The sequence below is a fragment of the Schistocerca serialis genome, chromosome 2, assembly GCF_023864345.2.
Source record: "Schistocerca serialis cubense isolate TAMUIC-IGC-003099 chromosome 2, iqSchSeri2.2, whole genome shotgun sequence".
NCBI classification, from domain to species: domain Eukaryota; kingdom Metazoa; phylum Arthropoda; class Insecta; order Orthoptera; family Acrididae; genus Schistocerca; species Schistocerca serialis.
The window spans coordinates 326,669,723-326,695,692 of NC_064639.1; the positions used below are offsets into that span (position 1 = coordinate 326,669,723).

General features: G+C 38.1%; 1 protein-coding gene across 1 annotated transcript in view; it reads right to left on the minus strand.

Moving 5' to 3' along the window:
• Positions 1-25,970, minus strand: part of LOC126457138 (uncharacterized) — a 288,468-nt gene that overhangs the window by 25,895 nt on the left and 236,603 nt on the right. Inside the window, exons 15-17 of the mRNA XM_050093206.1 lie at positions 18,413-18,631; positions 16,523-18,297; positions 6,364-6,440 (exon numbers count right to left, since the gene is read on the minus strand). Of these exons, the coding sequence (XP_049949163.1) occupies positions 6,364-6,440; positions 16,523-18,297; positions 18,413-18,631 (2,071 nt within the window). The remainder of the gene's footprint in view (positions 1-6,363; positions 6,441-16,522; positions 18,298-18,412; positions 18,632-25,970) is intronic.

Consider the following 25,970-nt stretch of genomic DNA (forward strand, 5'->3'; position numbering starts at 1 on the left):
GTGGTGGATATGGTTGGTCTTTTATCAATATCAACTCATCTTTTATTTTATGGTCACTTGAAAAAAAATTAGCTTTTGACCTTTGTGACAGAGGATATTTCTAATTCAATCAATCATGCTCATTATTTGCGACAAAGTACACCAATTATTGTCATGTTATCTGTTCTCTCTCTTTCCTATCTGTTACTCTTTTACATTTCAGTCAGACCCCTATCTGCTGACTTAGCATCAATAGCTATTCAACGTCAATGTTTTCCTTAGATGACTTAATTCTCATTTTAACTTTTCTTCATCATTGACAAGATATGTTCTAGCTGTCAATGTTCTGAGAACTTTCTCTTACTGCAGTGGGTGGTGCTGAGGATCCACATGCAAGTATCTTCTGCATTTCTTGTATAATTTGTGTCCTAATTTTCCATCAGGATATAAATGAAAGGTAAACCATGAGCAACCTCTCTTTCCACAGTGAAACTGATTTCAGGATGGATGCTGTTGAGAGACTTGTAGAAATAAGGAAATGTGTCCTCTCTGTGTGGCCTAATGACGATGAAGGTATTTTGAGCAAAAGTGGACAAAGAAGAATCCACTGCTACTCTTGTTTATTAAAACTCTTCACCATTTGAAACAGCTGGATTGTAGGCAATGTTTCACTAGCTCTGCTCTGTTTGGTGATATCTTCTCTTCCACCTGGTCCAAAACTTCCTGTGTAGGAACATTTGTAAATAATGATTTAATGTCAAAACTCACAAATAAGTCTGTTGACATCATATGAAGTATTTCCACAAAATGTGTAGAATCCTTCACAAACTTTGCAACTAGATGCTGTAATTTGAAAGTCAAATGTTGTGTCAACAGATAATGTCATTCAGCTGTTTCCATTTACTATGAGGTACAGTGGGTATTCTGCCTTGTGGAATTCTGCTAGGCTACAAATTCTAGGAATGAGGGTAATGACAGTACCACTGTAGCTTCTGAACGAGCGAACGTGACCAAGGGGCCTTACAGATTAGTACAATGACAGATGGGATTCTGGTGACTATCAGGATACGGAAAATCTCCTGACCTGTCCTAACTGTATATGTACCATTGATGAATTATGACATGAAAGCAAGGAAGCATTGGAGATATTTGGGCTAAAAAGCCTTGATCTCTGGCCAAAAACATAAAATAAGCGGCTTTGAATTCCGTAACACTGAACAACTCGGTCTCAGAATCAAATAGTTACTGATGTTACTAGGTCTTATCCTAAAACTAGGAAATTGCCATGAATGAGAACAGAAAATTTAAGTTTATGTTTGTTTCCCCAATGGCCAATCAAAAATGAAATTCAAGAAATAATGTCATTAACTGCCACACCACTACTAAGGTACTGTGCAAGTGATTGTCAGAAATAATGGAAAGTATTGAAACAAATAATCTTTATCAACCATTACTTTGTGGTGATGGTGATTTAGAGCTTTAAAACATTTAAAAAAAACCACATGATTTTGTCAGGTATTTGTTACGTTACATCTTTATTGGAACACTAGTAGTTTCAAGCAAACAAAAGATCATCCTCACACATCTACACCCAATAAAAAAGACTATAATTAGGGACTACGTGTTCTGTGGTAATTGATCAAAGCAGACCATCCTTAGGCATCTATTCACAAGAAGACTATAATTAGGAACAATATGTTCAGTGACAACTGATCAAAACCAATCACATAACTGCAAAAGGTTCATCACACATCCTACACTTACTATTAATGACATGAATTACATATAATGCATCCACACATGATCATTTGTATCAAAATCAGTTATAAATTTACGGTTTCAAATTATAAACTGCAGGAAAGCAACAGTTACACAGGAGGCAATACACTGTTGCGGCAAAACACAGGTCCAATGGTAAATTCTCCTGTATCCCAAAAACAATGAAAATGAATACAGAAATCATGCCAAAGATATTGCCCACAGATTAGTTGATACTCTTAGAAGGAGTACTTCTGGTGTCAACAACAATGGGGAAGGGGAATCTGAAAAGCAGATCAGCAAAACACGTCAAAAAAGAAGTAGACACAAGTGTTAGGAAGTAGAGACAAGTATTACATACTACAATATACAGCAACTGTCACTTGCTACAATGTTTAAGGTAAAGAATATCAATACAGAACAGGCATACGCTGACTTACTGAGTTGCTTGAGCCACACATGATGCTTTCTAAATGCAGAAAAACGTAAGGGTTTGAATGCAGAATTAGTAGTGTGCTGCTTGACAGAGTCACATCGATTAAATACTTAGGTGTAATGCTGCAAAGCGATACGCAATAGAACAAGAACATATGGTTAGCTGTACAGAAGGTGTATTATCAACTTCGGTTTATTGAGAGAACTCTAGGAAACTGTTGCTAATCTATAAAGGAGACCATGTATGGAACAACTGTGCGACCCATTCCTGTGTACTGCTCAAGTGCTTTCCCCACCAGGTCACATTAAAGCAAGACATACAAGCAGTTCAGAGGCCATTTGTTAGCAGTAGGTTTGATCAACATGTGAGTATTACATAAATGTTTCATAAACAAAAAAAGAATCCCTGGAGGGAAGATAACATTCTTCTCATGAAACATTATTGAGAACATTTGAAGAACTGGCTTTCCAGCAGACTGCAGAACGATTCTACTGCAACCATCACACATCTCACAGAAGAACCAAATGAAGATAAAAAATCTGAGTTCATAAGGAACCATATAGACAAACTTTTATCCACAACTCCATTTGCAAGTGGAACAGGAATGAAAATGACTAGCAATGGTACAAGATATCCCTGCATGCACCATATGGTGGCAAAGCTGTAGATAGTCTTCTTTAAATAACAGTTATCTTAATGTAAGGCACAAGTGTTTTGCAAAGCAGGGAGAAAGAGGGAGTTCAACTAATAGCCACATATCTTTCCTGCAAATTTCACAAACAAACTCACTGATACATAGTACACTATTGGCCATTAAAATTGCTACACCATGAAGGTGACGCGCTACAGATGTGAAATTTAACAGACAGGAAGAAGATGCTGTGCTATGCAAATGATTAGCTTTTCAGAGCATTCACACAAGATTGGCGCCAGTGGCGACACCTACAACGTGCTGACATGAGGAAAGATTCCAACCGATTTCTCATACACAAACAGCAGTTGACTGGCATTGCCTGGTGAAACGTCGTTGTGATGCCTCGTGTAAGGAGGAGAAATGTGTACCATCACATTTCCGACTTTGATAAAGGTCGGATTGTAGCCTATCGCAATTGCGGTTTATCGTATCGCGACATTGCTGGGTTCAGGAGGGTAATATGGAATGCCGTGCTGGATCCTAATGGCCTCGTATCACTAGCAGTAGAGACGACAGGCATCTTATCCGCATGGCTGTAATGGATGGTGCAGCCACGTCTCGATCCCCGAGTCAACAGATGGGGACATTTCCATGACAACAACCATCTGCACGAACAGTTCGACGACATTTACAGCGGCATGAACTATCAGCTCGGTGACCATGGCTGCGGTTACCCTTGACGCTGCATCACAGACAGGTGCACCTGCGATGGTGTACTCAACGATGAACCTGGATGCACGAATGGCAAAACTTCATTGTTTTGGATGAATCCAGATTCTGTTTACAGCATCGTGATGGTCGCATCCGTGTTTGGCGACATCGTGGCGAATGCACATTGGAAGCGTGCATTCATCATCGCCATACTGGCGTGTCACTCGGCTTGATGGTATGGGGTGCCATTGGTTACACATCTGGATCACCTCTTGTTCGCATTGACGGCACTTTGAAAAGTGGACATTACACTTCAGATGTGTTACGATCCGTGGCTCTACCCTTCATTCGATCCCTGGGAAACCCTATATTTCAGCAGGATAATGCACAACCACATGTTGCAGGTCCTGTACGGGCCTTTCAGGATACAGAAAATGTTCGACTGCTGTCCTGGCCAGCACAATCTCCAGATCTCTCATCAATTGAAAACGTCTGGTCAATGGTGGCCGAGCAACTGGCTTGTCACAATACGCCAGTCACTACTCTTGATGAACTGTGGTATCGTGTTGAAGCTGCATGGGCAGCTGTACCTGTACACGCCATCCAAGCCGTGTTTGACTCAAGGCCCAGGAGTATAAAGGCTGTTATTACGGCCAGAGGTGTTTATTCTGGGTACTGATTTCTCAGCATCTATTCACCCAAATTGTGTGAAAATGTGATCACATGTCAGTTCTAGTATAATATATTTGTCCAATGAATACCCATTTATCATCTGCATTTCTTCTTTGTTTAGCAATTTGAATGGCCAGTAGTGTAATTACCCAACATTGCCAGAAGCAGTATGGTCTCTATATCAATGTAAAAATACCTTCCAAAACAGAAGTTTTCTTGTCCAGGATACGTATCGCCAGAGATCAGTATGATGTTTGACCCCTTTTGGCCTGGATGCATGCAGATCAATTGGAAAGGGTGTCATAAGACCATTGCAACCTCTCCTAAGCCAATCTGGCCCCCAACTGTTGAAACTGGTCTCTGATATTCTGGATACTGGCTCTGAACAGATCTGATGTCCAAGCTAGTCCCAAACATGTTGTATTGGGGACACATCAGGGGATCTTGCTAGCCACATGAATACATCATACACACAGTTCACACACGTGCGTACCTACCATGTATGGGCGAGCATTATCTTTTTGAAAAATGGCATCATGATATCGTCACGTGAGAGGTAACAAATGAGAACATAGGATGTCCCTGATGTACCATTGTGTCATCAAGAGTTCCATCAGTCACTACCAGGTGTGATCTAAAGTCATACCTGGCAGCTCCCCACAGTCTGATACCAGGAATAACATGTTGCTGCTATTATCGCCAATGGTCATCTGCAGTAGTGCAGAACTGCCATACATTTCTGAATACAATGTGATGCTATTTATCAGCAGTCCGCGCTTCCCCATCACAGCACCACTCCATATACAGTTGTATATGTTGTGGTATTAATGGCAGCCTACACAAGGGACTGTAATCCATAGATTAGTTTCTACTGGTCTCTGACCAATGATGTGGGATGGTAGAATGTCGCAGGGGGTCCATTACTTATTCTTGAATGCCAGGTGCAGATGTGGAGAGCTTGACAAACAATATGGTGATCCTCCCCTGCAGTGGTCAGAAGTGGTCGACCAGAAACTAGTGAACGAGTATGCTTGGTTTCACACACCCATGCAGTCCAACTTTGGTTCACCATCATATTCAAATAGGTTACAAATCAGGATAATACTCGATTTGACCTGTTGGGCAAATGGAGACCCACAATACGGTCCTATAAGGTGCTGCTAATGCTGTCTCGCAAGTATGTGGCATTTCCATTCTCTTAATAGTTATCTCTCGAAATCAGAAACTTTTCACACCCCCTTACATACCATACTAGACCTGGTAACAACATTAAACATGAACAACACCAATGCACTAAGTTGGCCATTTTACCTGACACAAAGAACTCTCGATCATTCACAAACCTGCCTATGGTGTGTACATGTACAAAGTCATGACGACATCCAACCATTTGGTTTCTTCTTCTTTTTTTCCGGTCAGACAGGGTATGAAAACTTTGTCAATGTTATCAAACATTCTTTCACTACTAACCATATTTCTTGTGAACATTTACTTCCCATGAGTTACGTACTAATCATCTTGAATTCTCTAAGGCCAATAATTCTTTGAAATGCCTTACAATTACATATTTAACGCAAGTCATTACTATGCTAAAAGGTCAAATACTTTTGAGAAACTAAAACGTCAGAATCTAGCTGTCTGCCCACAGCCAAAATTTCAAGGCTGTTATATGTTAGCAAGAGATGAAAAATGAAAGGTACGTATTTTTTTCTCTAACTAGTTAAAACAGTCACTGTATGAGAGGCATCTGTACACAAAAAGTCCTAGATGAAAGTGAAATTCCAGCGTACACAGCATCAAATGTAAAAAAAGTAATTAATAAATAAATAAATCCCCTCAGCTCTCGCATCTTATTACTTTCAGCAGTTTCAATTACTTTTTAACACTAGAGGGTGTAGTTTTTATTCCTATATTATCGTACTATCCACCTGACAGCTAATGTCACTACTGGACAAGAGAAGTATATCTTTTTGCATGCAGTAATTCTTACATTCAGGATTATCTTTGGCTTACACCTCTTGTTACTATCTGTTTCGGAACTGGAAAGTTCAACAAAAGGATAGAAAGAAGCTTTTGGTATTCTATGTGAAAGTAATAACTAAGAATGAGGAATCACTTTAGAATCCTAAAAAAAAAAAAAAAAAAGCCCCGCCCCCCATCTCAAGGTACTCACATGTTTTTTTAATGTATCGTACAGGTTGTCGTCCTTTCTCTTCCGTGGTAAGATCAACTTCCTGGGCGGGAACATACCTACAAACAAGGCAACAAATTCAAATGGGCTTATAATAGTGTTTTACAGCAAAACAAACTTCTGAATTATTCAGAAGAATTTTAGGAGCATGGAAACCAGTGGCTCAGTAGTGACAAAAAGAATCCAGTTGCTGAATCAAGTGGGCCGTCATAGTCTGTCTTAAGTTCAAATCTTACAACAATGATGCACACTTATTGCCTATAAAATTTAGTAACTTACTAACATAAATGATTGCAACGTTAAATGTTGCCAGTCAAAATGTCAGAAAAAGCTCTGCTACCTAAAATTATTTCAGATATTCAAAAAGTTATTATGTACATTTGTCATCCATTTCACGTTTCCTGGTAGTTTTGTCACTTAGAGTAGGGCAGAAAACAATAAAATCCCAAAATAAAAATAAGTGAATAATGAGTAATATAGAACGAGAGCAGGATTAAGAAGAGTGGGTAGGGTTTAATATACCTTCAATGATGAAATGCCTTAACCACTGCCTCAAATCTCACAGTGACGACGAGTAGTAGGAACCAGATAAAATCACCAAGAAGGTATGGGGACTGTGACATAGCATAATGAGACATTACTAAAGAAATCGTAGATATTTAAAAAGAATAAAATAAAAAGCACACTCAGGAAATTTCTGCAATTGTTACATTCCCATTAAAAAAAGTGTTAAGTCTCCTCCATGCAACAGAATTTAAGGTCATCCATAAAGGTAGTTCACTACCACAACATGAAGAAAGAACACAAATATTAATGACCGTTAAGAATGGAACACTCAAAAATTGTAGTAATTATAATAATCTATACACAGTACTAATTTTAAAATGTTAAATGTTAACACCAAAAAGGTTGATGTAATACTTTCTGCAAATGTCATTAGTGTTATTTATGAAGTGTATAAATTAGCTTCACTAAAGCAAATAAAAGTAGCATTTTGACACCTAAGAATGCCAGCCAAGTGCCAAATAACAGAATTTGCCTAACTGTTTGACTAAGTGAAACAGTGGTGCTGATGTGCATGGAACATGTTGGATGGCTGGCGACAGTCAGCTGTTCCCAGTGTTACACAATGTGTGCATAAATGATACACAGAGGCTGCACATAAGAGGAAAGAGGCAATGTTACTAGCAAATGAATGATATTTTAACCCAATCAATGAGTGGTGTTGCAGTTGTGCTACTAGAGCTGGTCAGCAGATGGCTCTAAGCACTATGGGACTTAACGTCTGAGGTCATCAGTCAGCTGGTCAGCAGACCCAATTAATAGTGTGTCAGAGCTTCAGGTCAGCAAGTTATCTAAAATAGTACAATACGGGGCAATTAGTAACTCGAATGAAGGCCAGAGCAAGCCAATGAGGTGGATCATTCAAATGGGGTAGAAAAGGGCAGCAGATGCGAAGTTACCATTTAGAACACCCCAAATTGGTATTTTCCGCACTGTCACAAGAGACTATGAGAAAACAGAAATGGCACTCAGCTGCCAAAAATGAGTGAATGGACTTTTACACTGTGTGTTATAGCGCAATTTATGTGCTATGGATAGTGGCTTTTTCTGTACAAATACTATTGTGTTTGTCATCACAAAATATTATGTGTAGGCACAAGAAAGTGGTGGTGTTAAGTGGCTCATTGGGTGAAAGTTAAATTTCAGATCTGCCTAGGGTTTCATACAAAGTCTGTTATGAAGCCCTTGAGTGCTACCAACATATGAATGCTACATGTGTCCATACTGTAGCACATGCTGCAAACCAGGCCACCTTGCCAAAGTGTGACAGAGCACCCAGTTGTCAGCAAACCAACTGTGTACTGTGCCATGGTACTGCAATAAGACTTACAATTCAGCTGATCATCAACAATCAACACACAACAATAGTGTTATTCACTAATTAGCACATATCCCAACACAATGGCATCCCTTGAGGTCCAGAAACCAAGTTGGCAAGTGGTACCTTAAAGTGGCCTGCAGATACCACTAAGGGGACAAAATAAGATGCCAGTAATTTACAAGCAAGTAGTTCGCATACTGACATTGCTCATATTTCATTCACCAGCAGCAACCAACACATTCAGACTAAGCAGTTTCATGTCATTTGTGTTCCAAATCGATGACCAAGTTCTATTATTATCCAGACAATTCCATTCAGTGATTTGAAAAAAAAATCTTGCTAGCAATGAGCAACTGTTTGAACACACTCGAGTGTGAACAAATTTTATGTAGACATTACATTAAAACCAGTAGCGCAGCCATGCTCCTATACCAAGTATAGTCAACCCACGTGTAATGCATGTTGCGATCCAAACAGCTACAAAGATTGCAAGATGCAAAATGTGGGGTTATCATATCCGTATCAGTTAGCCAGTGAGGGGGAGGGGGAGGGGGAAGGGAGGGGGAAAGAGGATCTTTTTTTGAAGGAGGGGAGGGGGACAGAATTTCTCCACTACCATAAATGTACATTTTCAAGTTCCCTTATATGAGGAGTTGAAAAGTTGAAAAAAAAATCCTCGTTCTTAAGGTGCGTCTATATGATTCCTTTCTGTGGTTAACTTTGCACATGCACATAACTTTCCAACACAGCAACTACGCATGCGCATTTGTGCACGTATAATTTCCTGGACATGGAGTCCATTTATATGGCACATTGCTTCCTCCCTTTAATGGGAATCATTGCACTTTTTAGCAGACGACAGGCACCTGGGGTTCACGTGTGTTTGTGTAGTGTGATGATGTGATGCTGTGAAGCGAGTTATGTGCAATAATTTCTGTTCACACCAAAGGAAGTACACTTAAATTTATACATGATTACAAAGAATAGTCTTATGGAATGCAGCTGCTGAAGATTATTTGAAAAATTTTGAGATGTGATGTTCTGAGCATCAAGTACTAGATAAAAGTCTCCAATCAAGTTACTGTAAAGAATAAGATACCATAAGCTTGTAAGTAGGAAAACATAAAAGAACAAGCCAGAATTTTATGAAAAGTGTATATTTTCTCTGGATGAATACCTATGCTATGGCAACTTGACAGCACAACTGAAGAGCCAGACATCTGAACAAAAGAAATGATGAGATATGTATAGCTCCTCAGCAAAGTACTGCAAATAGAAACAAAGGACACTTTTTTTTTGGGGGGGGGGGGAGGGAGGGGGGAGTAGAGAGAACAACCTCCATTACAATACATTCTAGCTTCTATGAAATTCCCAAATTTGTTCCATCTGAGAACATTAAATACATATAATCTTTCATGATTGAAGTTGTGTGAAAAACTTTTTTTATAAAATAAAATGCAAATGATGCAATGAAAGTTAATTAACTTTCACATAACGACCTCAAACCTCTCCCTTAAGGGGGAACGCAGGCAGAATTGGTCAAAAATGGTAAAAAAAAACTTTTTCCACCAAATAGTTCCATAGCATGATAGCAATACTGTCTCAAATTTTCACAGATTAATTCGAACTACAAATGATAAAAAAGCTGTCTTGTTTCAGTCACTTTGCAACGCTACACCCACTTTTCTAGATGATACTCTTCTTGTTTGCGATGCTTTATTACTTCCTGCTGTCATAAAAGCATAGGAAAAGTATAGAACACTGTGGACGTGTTTACATCGTGTTATCTTTGCCTTCCACTAGCTATCTTTGGCAGCTGTTATTGCCTGTGGTGCAGAAATACAAACGTTTCAGTTCTTCTGTTAGCATGAGAATTACGACTGTGTTCAAGCTTTTTTTCTATGATTTACCATTTACAATGCCAAGATATAGTGGTAAAGTTTTTAAGAAACAAGCTAAAGCACACCATTTACGTGTGAATAAACAGTTTCTACAAGTGAGTCGACAACATTCAGCGGAAGATAATTGGGAAGCTAAGACGAAGAGCAGTTCACAGAAGAAAGTTGGAATTGGTGGAGTTTCAGTCCACTAAAGACAAAGTGAATAGTGGTTTTAGGATAATTGATTTAGAAATCATGTGTTCTACTATTAGAAATATGTGCGCATGTGGTAACTGTGGCAATAAATCTTTAAGATTATATGACAGCAATGACAGAGATGTAATGTGTGTAATGTGCACTTGCTTTGTGACAGCTGTCAAACTGACATTCAAGTCAAAACATCAACTGCTAAGAATTGGATGTATGAAGCCAATACAAGATTCTGCTATAGGATGAGATGTGTTCATGTTGTAATGGAAGGCAGCAATTTGTTTTGTGCAATAATGAATATGCCATGTCCATTTGTCTCGTACTAAACACTAAACAATCATCTTCTAGATGCCTTGGGAACAGAATGCAACAGCAGTTTGTCAATGCAACAGCAGTTTGTCAGCAGCAGTTTTCAAAGACATTCAGACAGGTTTAAATGACCCTTTGCCTTCTACAGATCTGTGTGTTTCATGTGATAGCACATGGATGAAAAGGGGCCACACCTCCCTACATGGTGTTTCATCAGTTAGAAGTGTTGACACAGTAAAAGTTTTGGATTTGCAGTGATGTCCAAATATTGCTCTATTTGTGCAATAAGGAAGAAGAGAGACAATGGCACATAAAACACAAAATAATCTGCAGCAAGCATTATGATGGTGCTAATGAAATTAATATTTCATCGGAGCGAGATGAGGTGTGGAATTAGATATGTGAAATATCTTGGTGATTGAGATTCTAGTGCTTTCAAATCTGTTTTAAAAGCAAGCCATATGGACATGGATGCAACATTGAAAAGAGCTAGAGTGTGTGTGGCACATTCAGAAGAGGATGGGTGGGAGACTTCTGACACTGAAACGAGAAAAAAAAGGTGAAATATCAAAGATGGAAAGCCACTGGGTGGCCCACAATGCTCGACTGACAAAGAGATCTGCAATTTGAAAATAAATTATGGCAAAGCAATAAGGCAAAAACTGGAGATTTGAAGGCAATGCAGAAGAAAGTGTGGGCAATATTTTGTCACAAGTTGTCAACTAATGAGAAGCCAGTACATGAATTGTGTGATATATCCTGGTGAAAATACGCAGGCAAAAGTAGAAACCAAAACCTATTCATGTAAATACAGACTTCCTGAAGCAGTCTTAAATGCCATAAAGCCAACATTCCAGTTTCTAGCTCATCCAGATTTGTTAAAGAAATCTACCCATGCATGGTGGAACACAAAACCCGAAAGAGAGCTTCAACAGTCTCATTTGGAGGAGAGGCCCAAAAACAACATTTAGCTCATCTACTGTTGTTAAAATTGCCACATATGATGCATGTCTGGTGTTTAATCATGGTAACATTGGAAGAATAAGGACACTTACTGGACTAGGATTTGTTGCAGGTTGCCTCACCAAGAAGCTATTGAATAAGACAGATACTGTGTGTGTTCCACGTTCTGAACTGTCTGTGAAGGATATAGCCCAAAAGGGCATGCCAGAAACATCAGATGAGAAGGAAACAGGTACATGAAGATCAAATGTATGGTTATGGTCAATATTAAGGTACTAGTTTATGCTGTAAATCCTTATAAAATCTTTTATGTGCACTTCCCAGAACTTTCATTTTTTTGTGTACAAGTAACATTTTCCCCCAAAACATTGGAGATAGAAAAGTGAAATTTTCTGCAGACTTTGTTCATAGTATTACAACTTCCTGTGGTACAAATTTTTTACTTTTCTGTGAAACTGAAATTGCTCTGTTTCACACGCATAATTTTTTAAAATAAATTGCAAGAGCTCTAAAACTGATATCAAAAACCTGTTCCACACATTTGCTTATTTGATTACTAAGAATTACCTACCACAATATGAAAGTTGTAAGTAAAGTAATTTTTGTGAAAATGTTCCTTGTGTAATAGCATGTGTTGCAAAAATTTCCAACATGCCAAGATCAAATTTTCTGAGAAAAAAATTTGAAAAAATTCCAGAATGTAGCCCATAACATAGTGTGGAAAATTTGGAACTATTATATTTCAGACACCAAAAACTGTGTTAGGTTATGTAAACACAACCATTTTCTCCAATGTACCCCCTTAAGTATATCTCAGTTTCAGGAATAATCACTGAAATGCTTTGTTTTCAAATGTGACATAAATAGTTAAAACTGGTAGGCCCATGTAAGTCACTGGTTGCTAGCTAATGAAATGTTGTTGCCAGTCTTATTGCTGTTGTTTCCCAAGCAGGAAAACTAAAACCTTGCTGTGCTCTTGTACTCAAAACATCTTAACTTTGTATTCTTGTACATCTGTTATTTAGATACTTCTTTACCTGAGTCGCTTTTGCATTTCTGATTTCTGCTGTCTTTTCACCAAGCAAAGAAGGGGGTCTATAGCAGACTGCTTGCACAATGAGGCAATGCGTGGACATGAGAACACCCACATGTAAGGATTATTTTCACAAATTTTTGTGCAGGCCCTTTCATTCCTGCATGTCAGTGATTGCAGATGAAGCAAGATTATGATTACTGGACGTAAACTACTAAACACCACAGATTGAACATACACAAAGCACTAAACATCTCAAGTTTAGAATGAAAACAAGAAAAACATCAAGCATGGAGAGAAGCTAACATACACAACAATTAAGATCTCTCCAAAATGTGTCTTTTGTACTATCTGTTGTGATAAAGTATTGGGAAACAACTTCGGCAGGTGAATGTGCTACAGAGCATTTCTTGGAGTTAGGTTCTGGTGTTACTTAGTAACTGATTATAAAATGGAAAGAAGGCAAATTATGTAAACCTTGACTAGAGTGCAATATTGTCATGTCAAAACCATAGTGAAGTCCAAGTCTGAAGGCAAGGTCGTCAACAAAGTATAATACTTAGAATCAAAGCAAATTTATTATTTATCACACCATTGTACAGTCAAAACAGAACTGACAAATCTTGGACAAAGAATGCTAGTATTTGTAACACTATCGAATATTCCAGATATAAAAACATTACAAACATAAAGACCTTCCTTTAAATACAAAATAAATAATTGCCGATGGTCAGATTTGAACCAGCAACCCACAGACCGCCAGCCAGTGCCACTAACCACTATACCACACTGCACAGCTTAAGTTGCAGACAGGCACAATTAAAAGATACAGACGTAAAGCTTTCGGACACAGACTTCATCAGCAAAAGAGAAAAACACACCATTCACTCACACACAAGGAAGCACAACTCATGCACACATGACCACTAACTTTGGCAGCTCGGGCCACAATGCAACTATCACGTGGGATGACACTGCTGCTTGTATCGTGAGTGATAGCTGCATTCTGGTCCGAGCTGAGGAAGTTGGTAATGATGTGTGCTTGCTTATGTGTGTTAATGGTGCGTGTTTCTCTTTTGCTGATGAAGGCTGTGGCCAAAAGCTCTGTGTAAGTATATTTTAATGTTGCCTGTTTGCAGCTTAACGTAACTTCGTTACGATAAGTAGCAATCTATCTTTTCCTACATTGCTTATATTCCTACCAGGAGTTCTCATTGTTTGATTTCACATTAAAAACATTATGCCATAACAATCAGTATGAAACAGTAATTACCAGTGCAGCACTACAATTATAAAAGTGATTAACAATGGATGGATCAGATTGTGAGACAGGTTTTATGGTGCTTAGATTACTAAAATTGTGTGTTAGGTATCATTAGATATGACTGTTTTTCCATGTAAGAGAAAGAGTGATGGGTGATGTTAACTGGAGCGATTCAGCTAGGACTGCTCTGGATGTACTTATGTCAGTCTGCGATACCATACCATTGTCATTATTAGAAACTAGTTTTAATATAAGTTCATATAAACAATTCATAATGCATATCTTTATATAGATCATTAACATATTACACTGTAATTTCTGTAACAACATAGGTACCTCCATAATTACTTTGACTTGTAAATAAAAATGTAAAGCTCCTGTATACATACTTTAAATTTCTTTGACAAAGGGAGACGATGAAGGATTCTCAAACTTGTTTCATTCATTAAGCACACACATGAAAACTGTCTGTATGATGACTAATCCGAATTTTTAAAAAAAGTGATATTGGCAGTATGATATAATCCTTTTAAAATACAATACTACACTGCTAATACCAAACTTACACTTTAGCACACATATCTGGTCAAAAGTATCTGGACTCCTATTAGTGCACATTAATATGGGGTATGTCACTCTTTCACCTTTATGATGGCTTGAACTCTGCTGGGGGCACATTCAATGAAGTGTCTGTGGAGAAATAGCAGCCCGTACTTCCTCAAGAGTTAAAACCAGAGAAGGTAGTGATGTAGGACTCTGTGGTCTGGAGAGAAGTCCGTGTTCACACTTATCACAAAGGTATTCCATTGGGTTAAGGGGAGGCCCTGGGCAGGCTGATCCATTTCAGGTAATGTTACTGTCCACAAACCATTATCTCACAGATACTGCTTTATGACTGGGTGCAATGTCATGCTGATACAAACAGTCATGGTCTCCAAACTGCTCCTCTACTGTATTCAGTACACAATACTGTATAATGTGTTCACATTCATCTGCCTGTAGCATTTTCTTAATCACAGTAAGGGGAACATACCCTAACCAGGAGTAACACCCCCATATCATGGAAACACTTCCTCTGTTTTTCACTGTTGGCACTCCACATGATGGCAGGTAATGTTCTCCAGCTGTTCACCCAACCCATACCCTTCCATTTGACTGCAACAGGGTATAGCGTGATTCTTCACTTCAAATCACTCATTTCCAGTCATCCAATTCCCAGCAGTGTCACTCCTTACACCAACTTAAGTATTGTTTAAAACTAAATATAGAAATTGTGGCTTAGTAATGTCGGTGCAGGAACTATGGTGGCAACAGGAACTAACAACTGTAAACTGCATTTGATAAGTCAGCTGTGAGCAGGCATTGTTAAGCAATGGTTGTGCAACCTTATTGTGTGAACGTTGCAGTGTCACAGATTGCAATGGAATAACAGCTCTATATCAAGAGTTAAAAACATTCTCCAGACTGTCAACAAATGACATGGGAATGCCTGCTGCGACTTGGTAAAAAAAAACTGATGAGAACATGTGTTATCAACAAGAACCCATCACAAAATGCGAAGTGCAAACATTCATGTAAAGGATCAACACTTCGATAATATATCCAACATTCAAGCCAACGTGACCCCTGAATTGAACAACACCCCAGAGAAGGACTTTTCTGACAGTTTCACAGACATTCTGTGTGTTGTACTCAAGTGTGTGTGTGTGTGTGTGTGTGTGTGTGTGGGGGGGGGGGGGGGGACACACTAGGTAGAATTACTGAAGCATTAAAACCACCATCTTGCTATTTTTTTTATTAATCTAGCCTAGAAACTGATTGGGGTTCTCTATTTACATTTTTTTGCCCTTTTATTTTATAGTCATCCAGACAAAGTAGACAATTGTCTGAATTACTTTTGGAAAATGTTATACACTACTCTCTATTTGTTAGGATAATTTTATGCAGGCTTACAGAAAAATGCAATTCTATGATACATGATGGCTAAAGCCAATTTCAGTAACAAATGTCAAATCCTTGTTTCATATTTTACAAGAGTCTGTATTCATAAACACTAAGACGTATCTAATAAGGAGCTTCATAATTCTGATGATGAGGGTAATTCCAATATTGGATCATAATGATATCACTGTGTAAATCAATCTGAAACTTCCTGGCAGATCAAATAATATGCCATATGCTACGACTCCACCACAGTCCCTGGCCTATCAAAATTTATCTTCACACTCACTCAATGCCGAATGAAAAAATTATTTTAGATTCAATCAATAAGTTGTGATAATCTCCAAAATGTCCTTTGCCACAAATTTGTTTCTCCAGCAAGATGTACAGAAGAACACTGTGGAGGTTATTAAGGAAGAAAGAGAGACAGGTTGATGCCGAAAGAAAAATCGAGAGGCACTTCTGGGCAACATAGTGAGTAGAGACACTGTCTGCAAAAGACACTGGGTTCCAGTTTGCACAAATTTTTGATCTGTCAGAAAGTTTCAGTTCACCATCTTCTCTACCCAGAGCGAAATAATCTTTCAGGGATCACAGCAACCATTTTATGTTATAAAGGAATTGTCTCAACTAGGGTCTAAGTGTAAGGAATTTACCTGGTGATATCTTCATCTTTGCTAGAAGTTTCTGCAGAACATGAGTGTAGTTTATCATTTTCCACAGAGTTCTGAGTCGTCCAAGTACTGGTAACTGTTGACTTAGATGGGACAGTAGACCCAAGAGATGAATCAATTTCAAGTTTTTTTAAACTTCTGGATAACAGAGTCTCAAAATCAATCTTGACTGTAGGTTCTGAGTCTTGTTCTGTAATGGTACAATTTTCTGCACTCTGAGCTGCTTCCAAAGAATTTGCACTAAACACAAAGACATCTGGCGATTTGTGTTCATTTTCAAACTTCCTATTGTAATCACTAGCCATATTTGCCTCTTTGTTATCACCAATTCTACTTCCATCAACGACCTCTCTGACAGTCTCTGAAGTTATTCTCTCTGATCTCTGAGCATGGTGTTTAAGATTATCTTCCAAAACTTCACCATCCAAAGTTGTCTGAGTGCACTGACTTATTCCACAGGGCTTAACTTCTTGATTTATTACAGTTATTTTATTAGATTCCAACTCTTGTTCTGCATCTATTATGCCTGTTGAACAGTCTTCTATATTCAATAAATCCTCAGTGGACTGAGTAATCTCACAAATATCTGGTGTAGGACTGGCAAATTTCCCCGAATTATTAAGACCAGTAGAAAATGGTCCTGCAGAATTTGGAAAGGACCTATGATTCGGAGCAGATTTTGCTTCACTAAATCTTGGAATCCATGGATTATTTTGGTGCTGATACACAAATGCTCCATCCAGTATTGACAATCGTGGATCAACAACAGCAGGTAATCGAGATGTAGTAAAGGCCACAAATGGGTTTTGGATCGGGGTAAAGCCAGGAGGTGGAATAGGTGTTACGCCAACAATAGGTGTCAGGGGGAACTGTTGTGTGTTTTGGGCTGGATGAAACCACGATGCCTGTCCTGCTTGTACTAATGCTGATACACCACTGACAACTGGACGATTCCCAGAAGCGATCCATGGAGGACTGACGCTAATATTACCGAGGTTCCACATATTATGTGCATACAAACCATGATGTGCAAAAGATGTATCTTTACTATTATTACGAGGTGCTGTGGCGGCATGAGGACTCTCATTCTGGCTGTTATCTGGCACAAAAGTAGTATGACTGCTACCAGTCTGGGCATTGCCTGACCGTGGTGAAACACTGTTACGTGATGGTAATTCTTTTGCATCACATGTTGAAGCATTCTGCATTTTACTACCTAACTGTACACTTCCAGTATTTCTTTTAAGATGATCTGAGTCAAACAGTGTTGAATATTTGACATCTTTCCATGTATTTGGAATTTTCTTTAGATTTAGAGATGTATCGCCTTCACTGGAAGTGCTGGGAGAAGAGCAAATAGAGGTGGGTATTATAAGTGGTGCTCCCCAAACTTTCGAAATATCTTCCTTAGATGGTGAATGTCCAATTTCTGAGACCTTGGTACCACTTGAACTTGTACAAAAAGCCTTCTCATACCACTTATTTGCCGATCCATCGGTTAAAGTGGTAGTTCCAGGCTGACTCTTTTTTTCTGGTTCTATATTTCGTTCTTTCACATCGGCACCAAAGAATGATACAGGCCCTTTCCATTTATCATATGTAGGTATTGTAACAGTACTCGACACAGATGAGCAATCATCACCATTTGTAAATTTCTGCCCATAAGAAGTTTTTCCTTCTGATTTCCAATGATTTGTTTCAAAATTGTTTGGAAATCCCAGTTCAATGGAAACAGCAGGTGAGTTCTGCAGCTTATCCTAGAAAATGAAACAAAAAACCATTAGTAGTGAATACAACTCTTTAGAAAATAAAAATGACAAGGGTTTCAAAACTCATCTCCACAACAAATGAATCGCAATGTAGTTTTCTTACATCTTTTTTGGAACCACTGAAAGGTAAAGGCCCTTTCCCTTTATTACAAGCAGATGCTGTAACAGTACTTGGCACAAGACAACTGTCAACACCATTTGTGAACTCCTCGGCATGAAAAGTTGTTCCATCTGATTTCCAAGTATTCATTTCAAAATCATTATTTGATAACTCAAGTTCACTTTTGCCAATGGAGACATCAGTTGATTTCTGTGGTGGATCCTAGAATACGAGACAAATAACACTCAATGGTAAATGTGACTTTACAGATCATCTGCAAAAAAGAAAAATTACAGTCTTCAAAAGAAAATGGCTGTAACAAGAAACAGCAATACATTAAAGTGAATCCACATAATGAAAATTCATTTTCTTCAGTGACAGCAGGAGACTTGAAAAATAACAACTATTAATTTTTAATGCAGAAAATACATCACTGCATTTTGTGAAAACTGTAGTAAGCCGTGAGTTCAAATTTACATCACAGTTAAATACTGATAGTTTTGAAAAATAGTTACTTTACTGTTAAAAAATCTGCCACAGGACATAATGAACAGCTATTTTTTACTCATGTGATGGTTTCATACAGCTGATTTCATGATACGACATCAGCATCACTGGCTACATATGTAACTGGCTTTATCTGCAAAGTGATGTTCTGAGTAAAGGATTTCCACCAACCTGCATATTTTCTCTTCATATGGAAGGAGTGTTACAGTGTTGTGTCCATTTAAAAATCTGTGTGACTATTCTCCAGTCACACTTAAGGGTTTGGCAGAGGGTTAACAGAACTACTTCCAGACTATATTTCGACATTTTGACTCTCTAAGAGTATGACGAAAAAGTGAACACCTGTATCTTTTCATATGAACCCTGATTTCTCTTACTTTATAATGAAGTCACTTTTTCCTGTGTACTTGAGTCATTACGTACTCTGGCATTCAAAGGACAAAGCTGATGATTGTAACTTCAAGAAAAGATCTCACCACAATGAAAAATGCTGCAGTTTTGTCCTCCTTTGACGTACATCACTGGCCCTATTTGGTAAGGATCCTACAATGTGCAGCAATACTTCAGGCATAGTACAGGTAGTCTCTCTAGTACATTTGTTGCATCTTCTAAGTGTTATGTAAACAAAACGTAGTCTCTGGTGATGGTTTCAATTTATGTCATCCATAATTCTAATCCCTGGGTATTAAGTTGAATTTATAACCTTTATTTTATGTATCATGTAATCTAAAATAATAAGTTTTTAAATACTTACGAGGATCTCATAATTTTTATTGTCAGAGTCAATTGCCCTTTTTGCATCAAGAAAAAACTTTGTCTAAATCATTTTGCAATTCAATTTGACCTTTTGTTGACTAAACACGATAAATGACAATGTTATCTCCAAACAATCTAAGAGGGCTGCTCAAATTGTTTCCTAATTTGTTTATATAGATTAAGAGCAACACAGGTCTATAACACTTCCTAAGGGAACCACAGCTATAACTTTGATTTCAATACACAACTTCCTGTCAGTTACTATGAATTATGATTTTTCTGACTGGAAATCACGAATTCAGTGGCACAGGTGAGACAATGCTGCATAGGTACAAAATCTGATGAGAAGCCATTTGTGAGGAACAGTGTCAAAAGCTTTCTCTAAATCTCAAAACATGGAAACAATTTGAGATCACTTGCAGATGGCACAAATTACTTCGTGTGAAAAAAGAGCTAGTTGTGTTTCACAAGAATGGTGTATTCTGAATCCACATTATTTGTGTGACAATAGATTTTTTTCTTCAAGGCATTTCATAATGCTAGGGATGCCTACATCGATGTTCTATATGGAAGTCTGCAAACCATTTAAACAAAGGATGTCTGTACGATCCTCCTGTGTGAATGACTTTTTAAGTGAGAAATTTAAGACTTTAGCTTTTTACTGCTATACCTCACTGGTTGACAAGTGACTAGATAAAGCCTTTGACCCACTAAGTGATTTTATACAGGGCCAGAATTTTCTCTGGTTTTGGGAGAGATCATTCATCGAAGTAACGGTGGAAGCAGTTGTATGCTTCACACGCCTATCTTTTTTAGACACACAAATTTCTCTACTTACTGTACCTACCTGGCACCTCCCCCTTCATCTCTTTCCACCACTCAGCCTGAAAGCAGGTAGGTCTTTGTTCACAAATTCATACGTACTTCCTAAGATACTTCAAACTGAATGACAGAGGGTACTTAGCACTGTACGGTTTCTTCCCACTCCAATTACATACAGAGTGCAAGAAAAACGATTGCTTAAAACTTTGGTGTGCCCTGTAACTTGCCTAATCTCATGACATGGTCCCTATGGGAGTGATTAATAGGAGTCTGAAGAAATCTCTATGCATTTAATACTGGTTCTTGAAATTTGGAAATAGACTTTTGTAGGATAATTGGCAGTGGAGGTAGCCAGAAACATTCACGCCATGTAAGGGCATAAAGCCATTGGACAAAGCACAGGAAGGAAATTGCTTTCTCATTTTAAGGAATATTGTTTTGACATTAGTGACTCCTCACATTTGGGGAAGACCTTTGGGGTTTGATAAATATCATTTAAACACACATTGATCTACGTCAGTGTACTCAAGAAATCGCAAATGTGATGAACTGTGATCATTCCACCATCGTGCGATTTTTGTATGCAATGGGGAAGGCTCAAAAATGGGTGTATGAGTGCAGCAAGCTCTAAGCCAAAATTACAAAAATCAGCGGGTGGCCTTACAAACATCTCTGCGTGCTCATCATCAATTGGCTCATGAATGGCACCACCCACTCCTACCCAGTATTGTTACTGGTGAAAGAAATTGTACCTCTATGCTAACATAATGAAAAGAAAGGAATGTGAGTCCAAACAAAGCAGCAACTCAACTCCCCATATGAAGACATGCATGCATCCACAAAAGATAATGTTATACATCTGGGGAAACAGTAATGGTGTGGCATACTACTAATTGCTTCCCCAGAGGGTAACCATCCAAGAACTGAGATGGCTCGCAGATGCAATCCAAGAACTACAAGCAGGAAGACTGCAAAAAGTGATGCTACTCCACAATAATGCCCACCCACATTCCGACAGACTCACAAACAACACCATACAGGAGTTTCGTTTGGACGCCATTCCACACCCGCCTTATTTACCTGATCTTGTGCCCTCAGATTTTCACCTTTTCCACTCCCTGTCAAACAACCTACAAGCAACTTCCTTTCTGGATGAAACTGTGTTCTGAACATTGCTTGACATGGTCTTTGCCTCAAAACCACCGTTTCAGAATGGAAAAGTGACCCAAGTACTGACAGGCAGCTGTAAATAGGGTAGGGGAATATATTATTCATGTTATATGTATATGTTGTGTTTGTTAAACTTACGGAAAAATGCTAGTAACTTATGCACCAACTTAACAGGACATCAGTTCTGCTATTTGGGCAGCAAAATAACTGATGGCAGCCGAAGTAAAGAGGATATAAAATGTAGAGTGGCAAAGACAAGAAAAGCATTTCTGAAGACGAGAAATTTGTTAATATCAAATGTAGATTTAAGTCTTAGGAAGCCTTTTTCTGAAAGTATTTGTATAGAGTGTAGCATATATGGATGTGGAACATGGAAGATAAACAGTTTAGATACAGAGAATAGAAGCGTTTGAAATGTGATGCTACAGAAGAATGCTGGAGATTAGATGGGTAGATCACTTAAGTAATGAGGACACTGAATTGAATTGGGGAGAAAGGAAATTTATGACACAGCCTAACTGGAAGGAGGGATCAGATGATAGGACACATTCTGACACATCATGGGATCACCAATTTAGTATTGCACATCAAGGGACCACCAATTTAGTATTGGAAGAAAGTGCGGGACGTAAAAATCATAAAGGGAGACCAAGAGATGAATACAGCAAGCAGATTCAGAATGATGTAGGTTGCAGTGGTTATTCAGAGATGAAAAACCTTGCACATGGACAGCTGCATCAAACCAGTCTTAAGGCTGAAGACCACAACAACAAATCCTATATGATCTTACCTTTGTTAATACATGTGTAGTACTGAGAGTAATGGTTTTTGGAAGCAAAGACATACTGCAAGTACGTAATTACCCATACCTTGGGCTTTCAAAATGTTATGTGAGAAAAGTGCAAAGTAGGTTTTGCACAATTTAGGCTTACAGAATCCAAACTGGTTGCCATAGGAGAAGTAATTCTGTTCATGATACTTCACTGGGTTTGAGCTGGGAATATGGTCTATGATTCAACAACAGATGGATGTCGGATGTCAATGAGACAGGATGAGAGTCGTGTGTATCGCTTCTGCTACTATTCTTGCAGGCAACTGTGACCTTTGCTTTTTACCAACCACTGAGCACTTTCTTTAAGGGGATCTATGGCACAATATGGTTAATGTAGGCAATGTCTACGCTGCAAATTCTATATAGAATCTGACAGGATTTCCACTAAGTCTTGTTTAACTTAAATGATTTCAACTGAAACTCAACACAACAGACACTAATGTCCGTATCACCCACCTCTGCAGTGGTTTGAGAATTAACTTGTGCAGAACTTCCATATCTTCTTTAATAAATACACATTTGGAAACTGACTTCATAATTTTTTGTTTCGCTTTGTTCCCTTAATTTCAGTTCCTTTATCAGCTTATACATGACCACATTTTTCTTTGGTTTTAGGGAAAGATCTTTCAACAAGATTATCTTTCATCTTGTGGGTCACAGCGACCTTTCCAATCCTCTTTGGTCATTCAGGAAGAAATTAATAATCCCAAAAACTCGTGTTGTGTTCTTTTATGTGTGTATTATCAGTATTAAATATTTCACCTCTGGAAGGCGAAGTATTGGCTAGCAAAACTGTCTCACAATTATATAGTTTTCTCGGCTGAATTTTCCTTATGATGCAATTCAATAATTTATCTGTTACCAAGAACTTGTACTAGCCCTTGTAATTTTGCCCATTCCATCCTTCTCTCAAAGTTAGCTATTCATCTTTTATTGAATTCCATTCCTTGCTTCAGTCAATCATTGCCTACTGCCCCCTTTAAAACTGTCAACAATTACTGGTTTTTTAATATATATATATATATATATATATATATATATATATATATATATATATATATATATATATAAAAAGAAAGATGATGAAACTTACCAAACAAAAGCGCTGGCAGGTCGATAGACACACAAACAAACACAAACATACACACAAAATTCTAGCTTTCGCAACCAATGGTTGCCTCGTCAGGAAAGAGGGAAGGAGAAGGAAAGACAAAAGGATATGGGTTTTAAGGGAGAGGGTAAGGAGTCATTCCAATCCCGGGAGCGGAAAGACTTACCTTAGGGGGAAAAAAGGACAGGTAAGTCTTTCCGCTCCCGGGATTGGAATGACTCCTTACCCTCTCCCTTAAAACCCATATCCTTTTGTCTTTCCTTCTCCTTCCCTCTTTCCTGACGAGGCAACCATTGGTTGCGAAAGCTAGAATTTTGTGTGTATGTTTGTGTTTGTTTGTGTGTCTATCGACCTGCCAGCGCTTTTGTTTGGTAAGTTTCATCATCTTTCTTTTTAGATATATTTTTCCCACGTGGAATGTTTCCCTCTATTTTATATATATATATATATATATATATATATATATATATATATATATATATATATATGACCAATCTCCTTAACTCACAATGTTTTACAAACAATGAAGTGTTTGTTAACTATATGGCTCAGATTTCCCACAACACACAATTATTACCACCATGGCTATTCTGCCATCTCATCATCCTGCTTCAACTCTATCATATGTAGCAACAAAATACATAAGAAGCAGACACAGAATGTGGATGTCTCTGAAGACAAGGTGATGAAACAATGAGTAATGAGAAACTGTAATCCATTAGTTACACACCATCAATGTATCTTATTTGATTTTTTGAAGCATACTGTAAGATCTTCATGTCTTTCATATTACCGCTCAACTTCATTAGCAGCTGCAGAGTTTTTTGTTTCGAAGGAAACATTAATATCACCAGAAATAGCAACACTAGCAAATAGGCTTGTAATCCCAGGCACAGGGTGCATAGAATGGGAAGTTGTAAAACATAGGCGAAAATAGTATGTTTTATTGCACAATAATTACAGTGTTTCACCAGTAACACATGGTCAAGTGAAGTTAAATTAAAATTAAATGCAGCCTATGAAATAATGTCAGTCAGTCAGTCAGTAGTGAAAGTCATCAAAGAAAAACAAGTTCAAATGAATACAATCCGCATCCACGACAATTCAGTTTAAGGACTACAATAGTGCGCCCTTGATGAATTGTATGGAGATTAGACCATTAATAACATTTTGAAGTGTACAATCGAAACTTTAGCACTTGAAATGTGCCATTTAGAACATAAGAAATAATTTTACGTCAGAAATTGTCTTGATACACAACAATTCATAGGGACACACTTCTATAGCATTGCCCCTCATCTACAACTACCACTATACTTCTCAAGTGGCGGAGAGTGCTTTATGTATACTGTCATTAGCTCCTTTCCCTGTTCCAGCTGTGAATGGTGTGTGGAAATAACAAGTGTTATTAGGCACCCACATGGGCTTGAATCTCTCTTCTTTACACTTGTGGTCCTTTCATAACATATATGTAGGAGGAAGGAATATTTTGACTGAATCTTATAAGAAAGTGGTGGTGTTGTGGTCTTCAGTCCAGTGTTATTGTGGTCTTCAGTGCAGAGAATGGTTTGATTGCAGCTCTCCATGCTGCTCTATCCTGCACAAGCCTCTATATCTCTGAATAACTACTGCAACCTACATTCTTTTGAATCTGTTTAGTGTATTTGTCTCTTGGTCTCCCTCTATGATTTTTACCCTCCATGCTTACCTCCAATTCTAAGTTGGTGATCCCTTAATGCCTCAGAACATGTCCTACCAACCGATCCCTTCCTCTAGTCAAGTTGTGCCACAAATTCCTGTTCTTCCTAATTCTATTCAGTATATAAGCATTAGTTACGTGATCTACCCATCTTATTTTCAGCATTCTTATGTAGCACCACATTTTGAAAGCTTCTATTCTGTTCTTGTATAAACTAGTTATTGTCCATGTTTCACTTCCATACATGTCTACACTCCATACAAATACTTTCAGAAAAGACTTCCAGACACTTAAATCTATACTTGATGTTAACAAACTTCTCTTCTTCAGAAACGCTTTCCCTGCCATAGCCAGTCTACATTTTATTTCCTTCCTACTTTGACCATCATCAGTTATTTTACTCCCTAAATAGCAAAACTCCTTTACTACTTTAAGTGTCTCATTTCCTAATCTAATTCTCTCAGTATCACCTGATTTAATTAGACTACATTCCATTATACTCATTTTGCTTTTGTTGATGTTCATCTTACATCCTCCTTTCAAGACACTGTCCATTCCTTTCAGCTGCTCTTCCAGGTCCTTTGCTGTCTCTGGCACAATTACAGTGTCTTCGGCAAACCTCAAAGTTTTTTATTTCTTCTCCGTGGAATTTAAGTCCTACTCC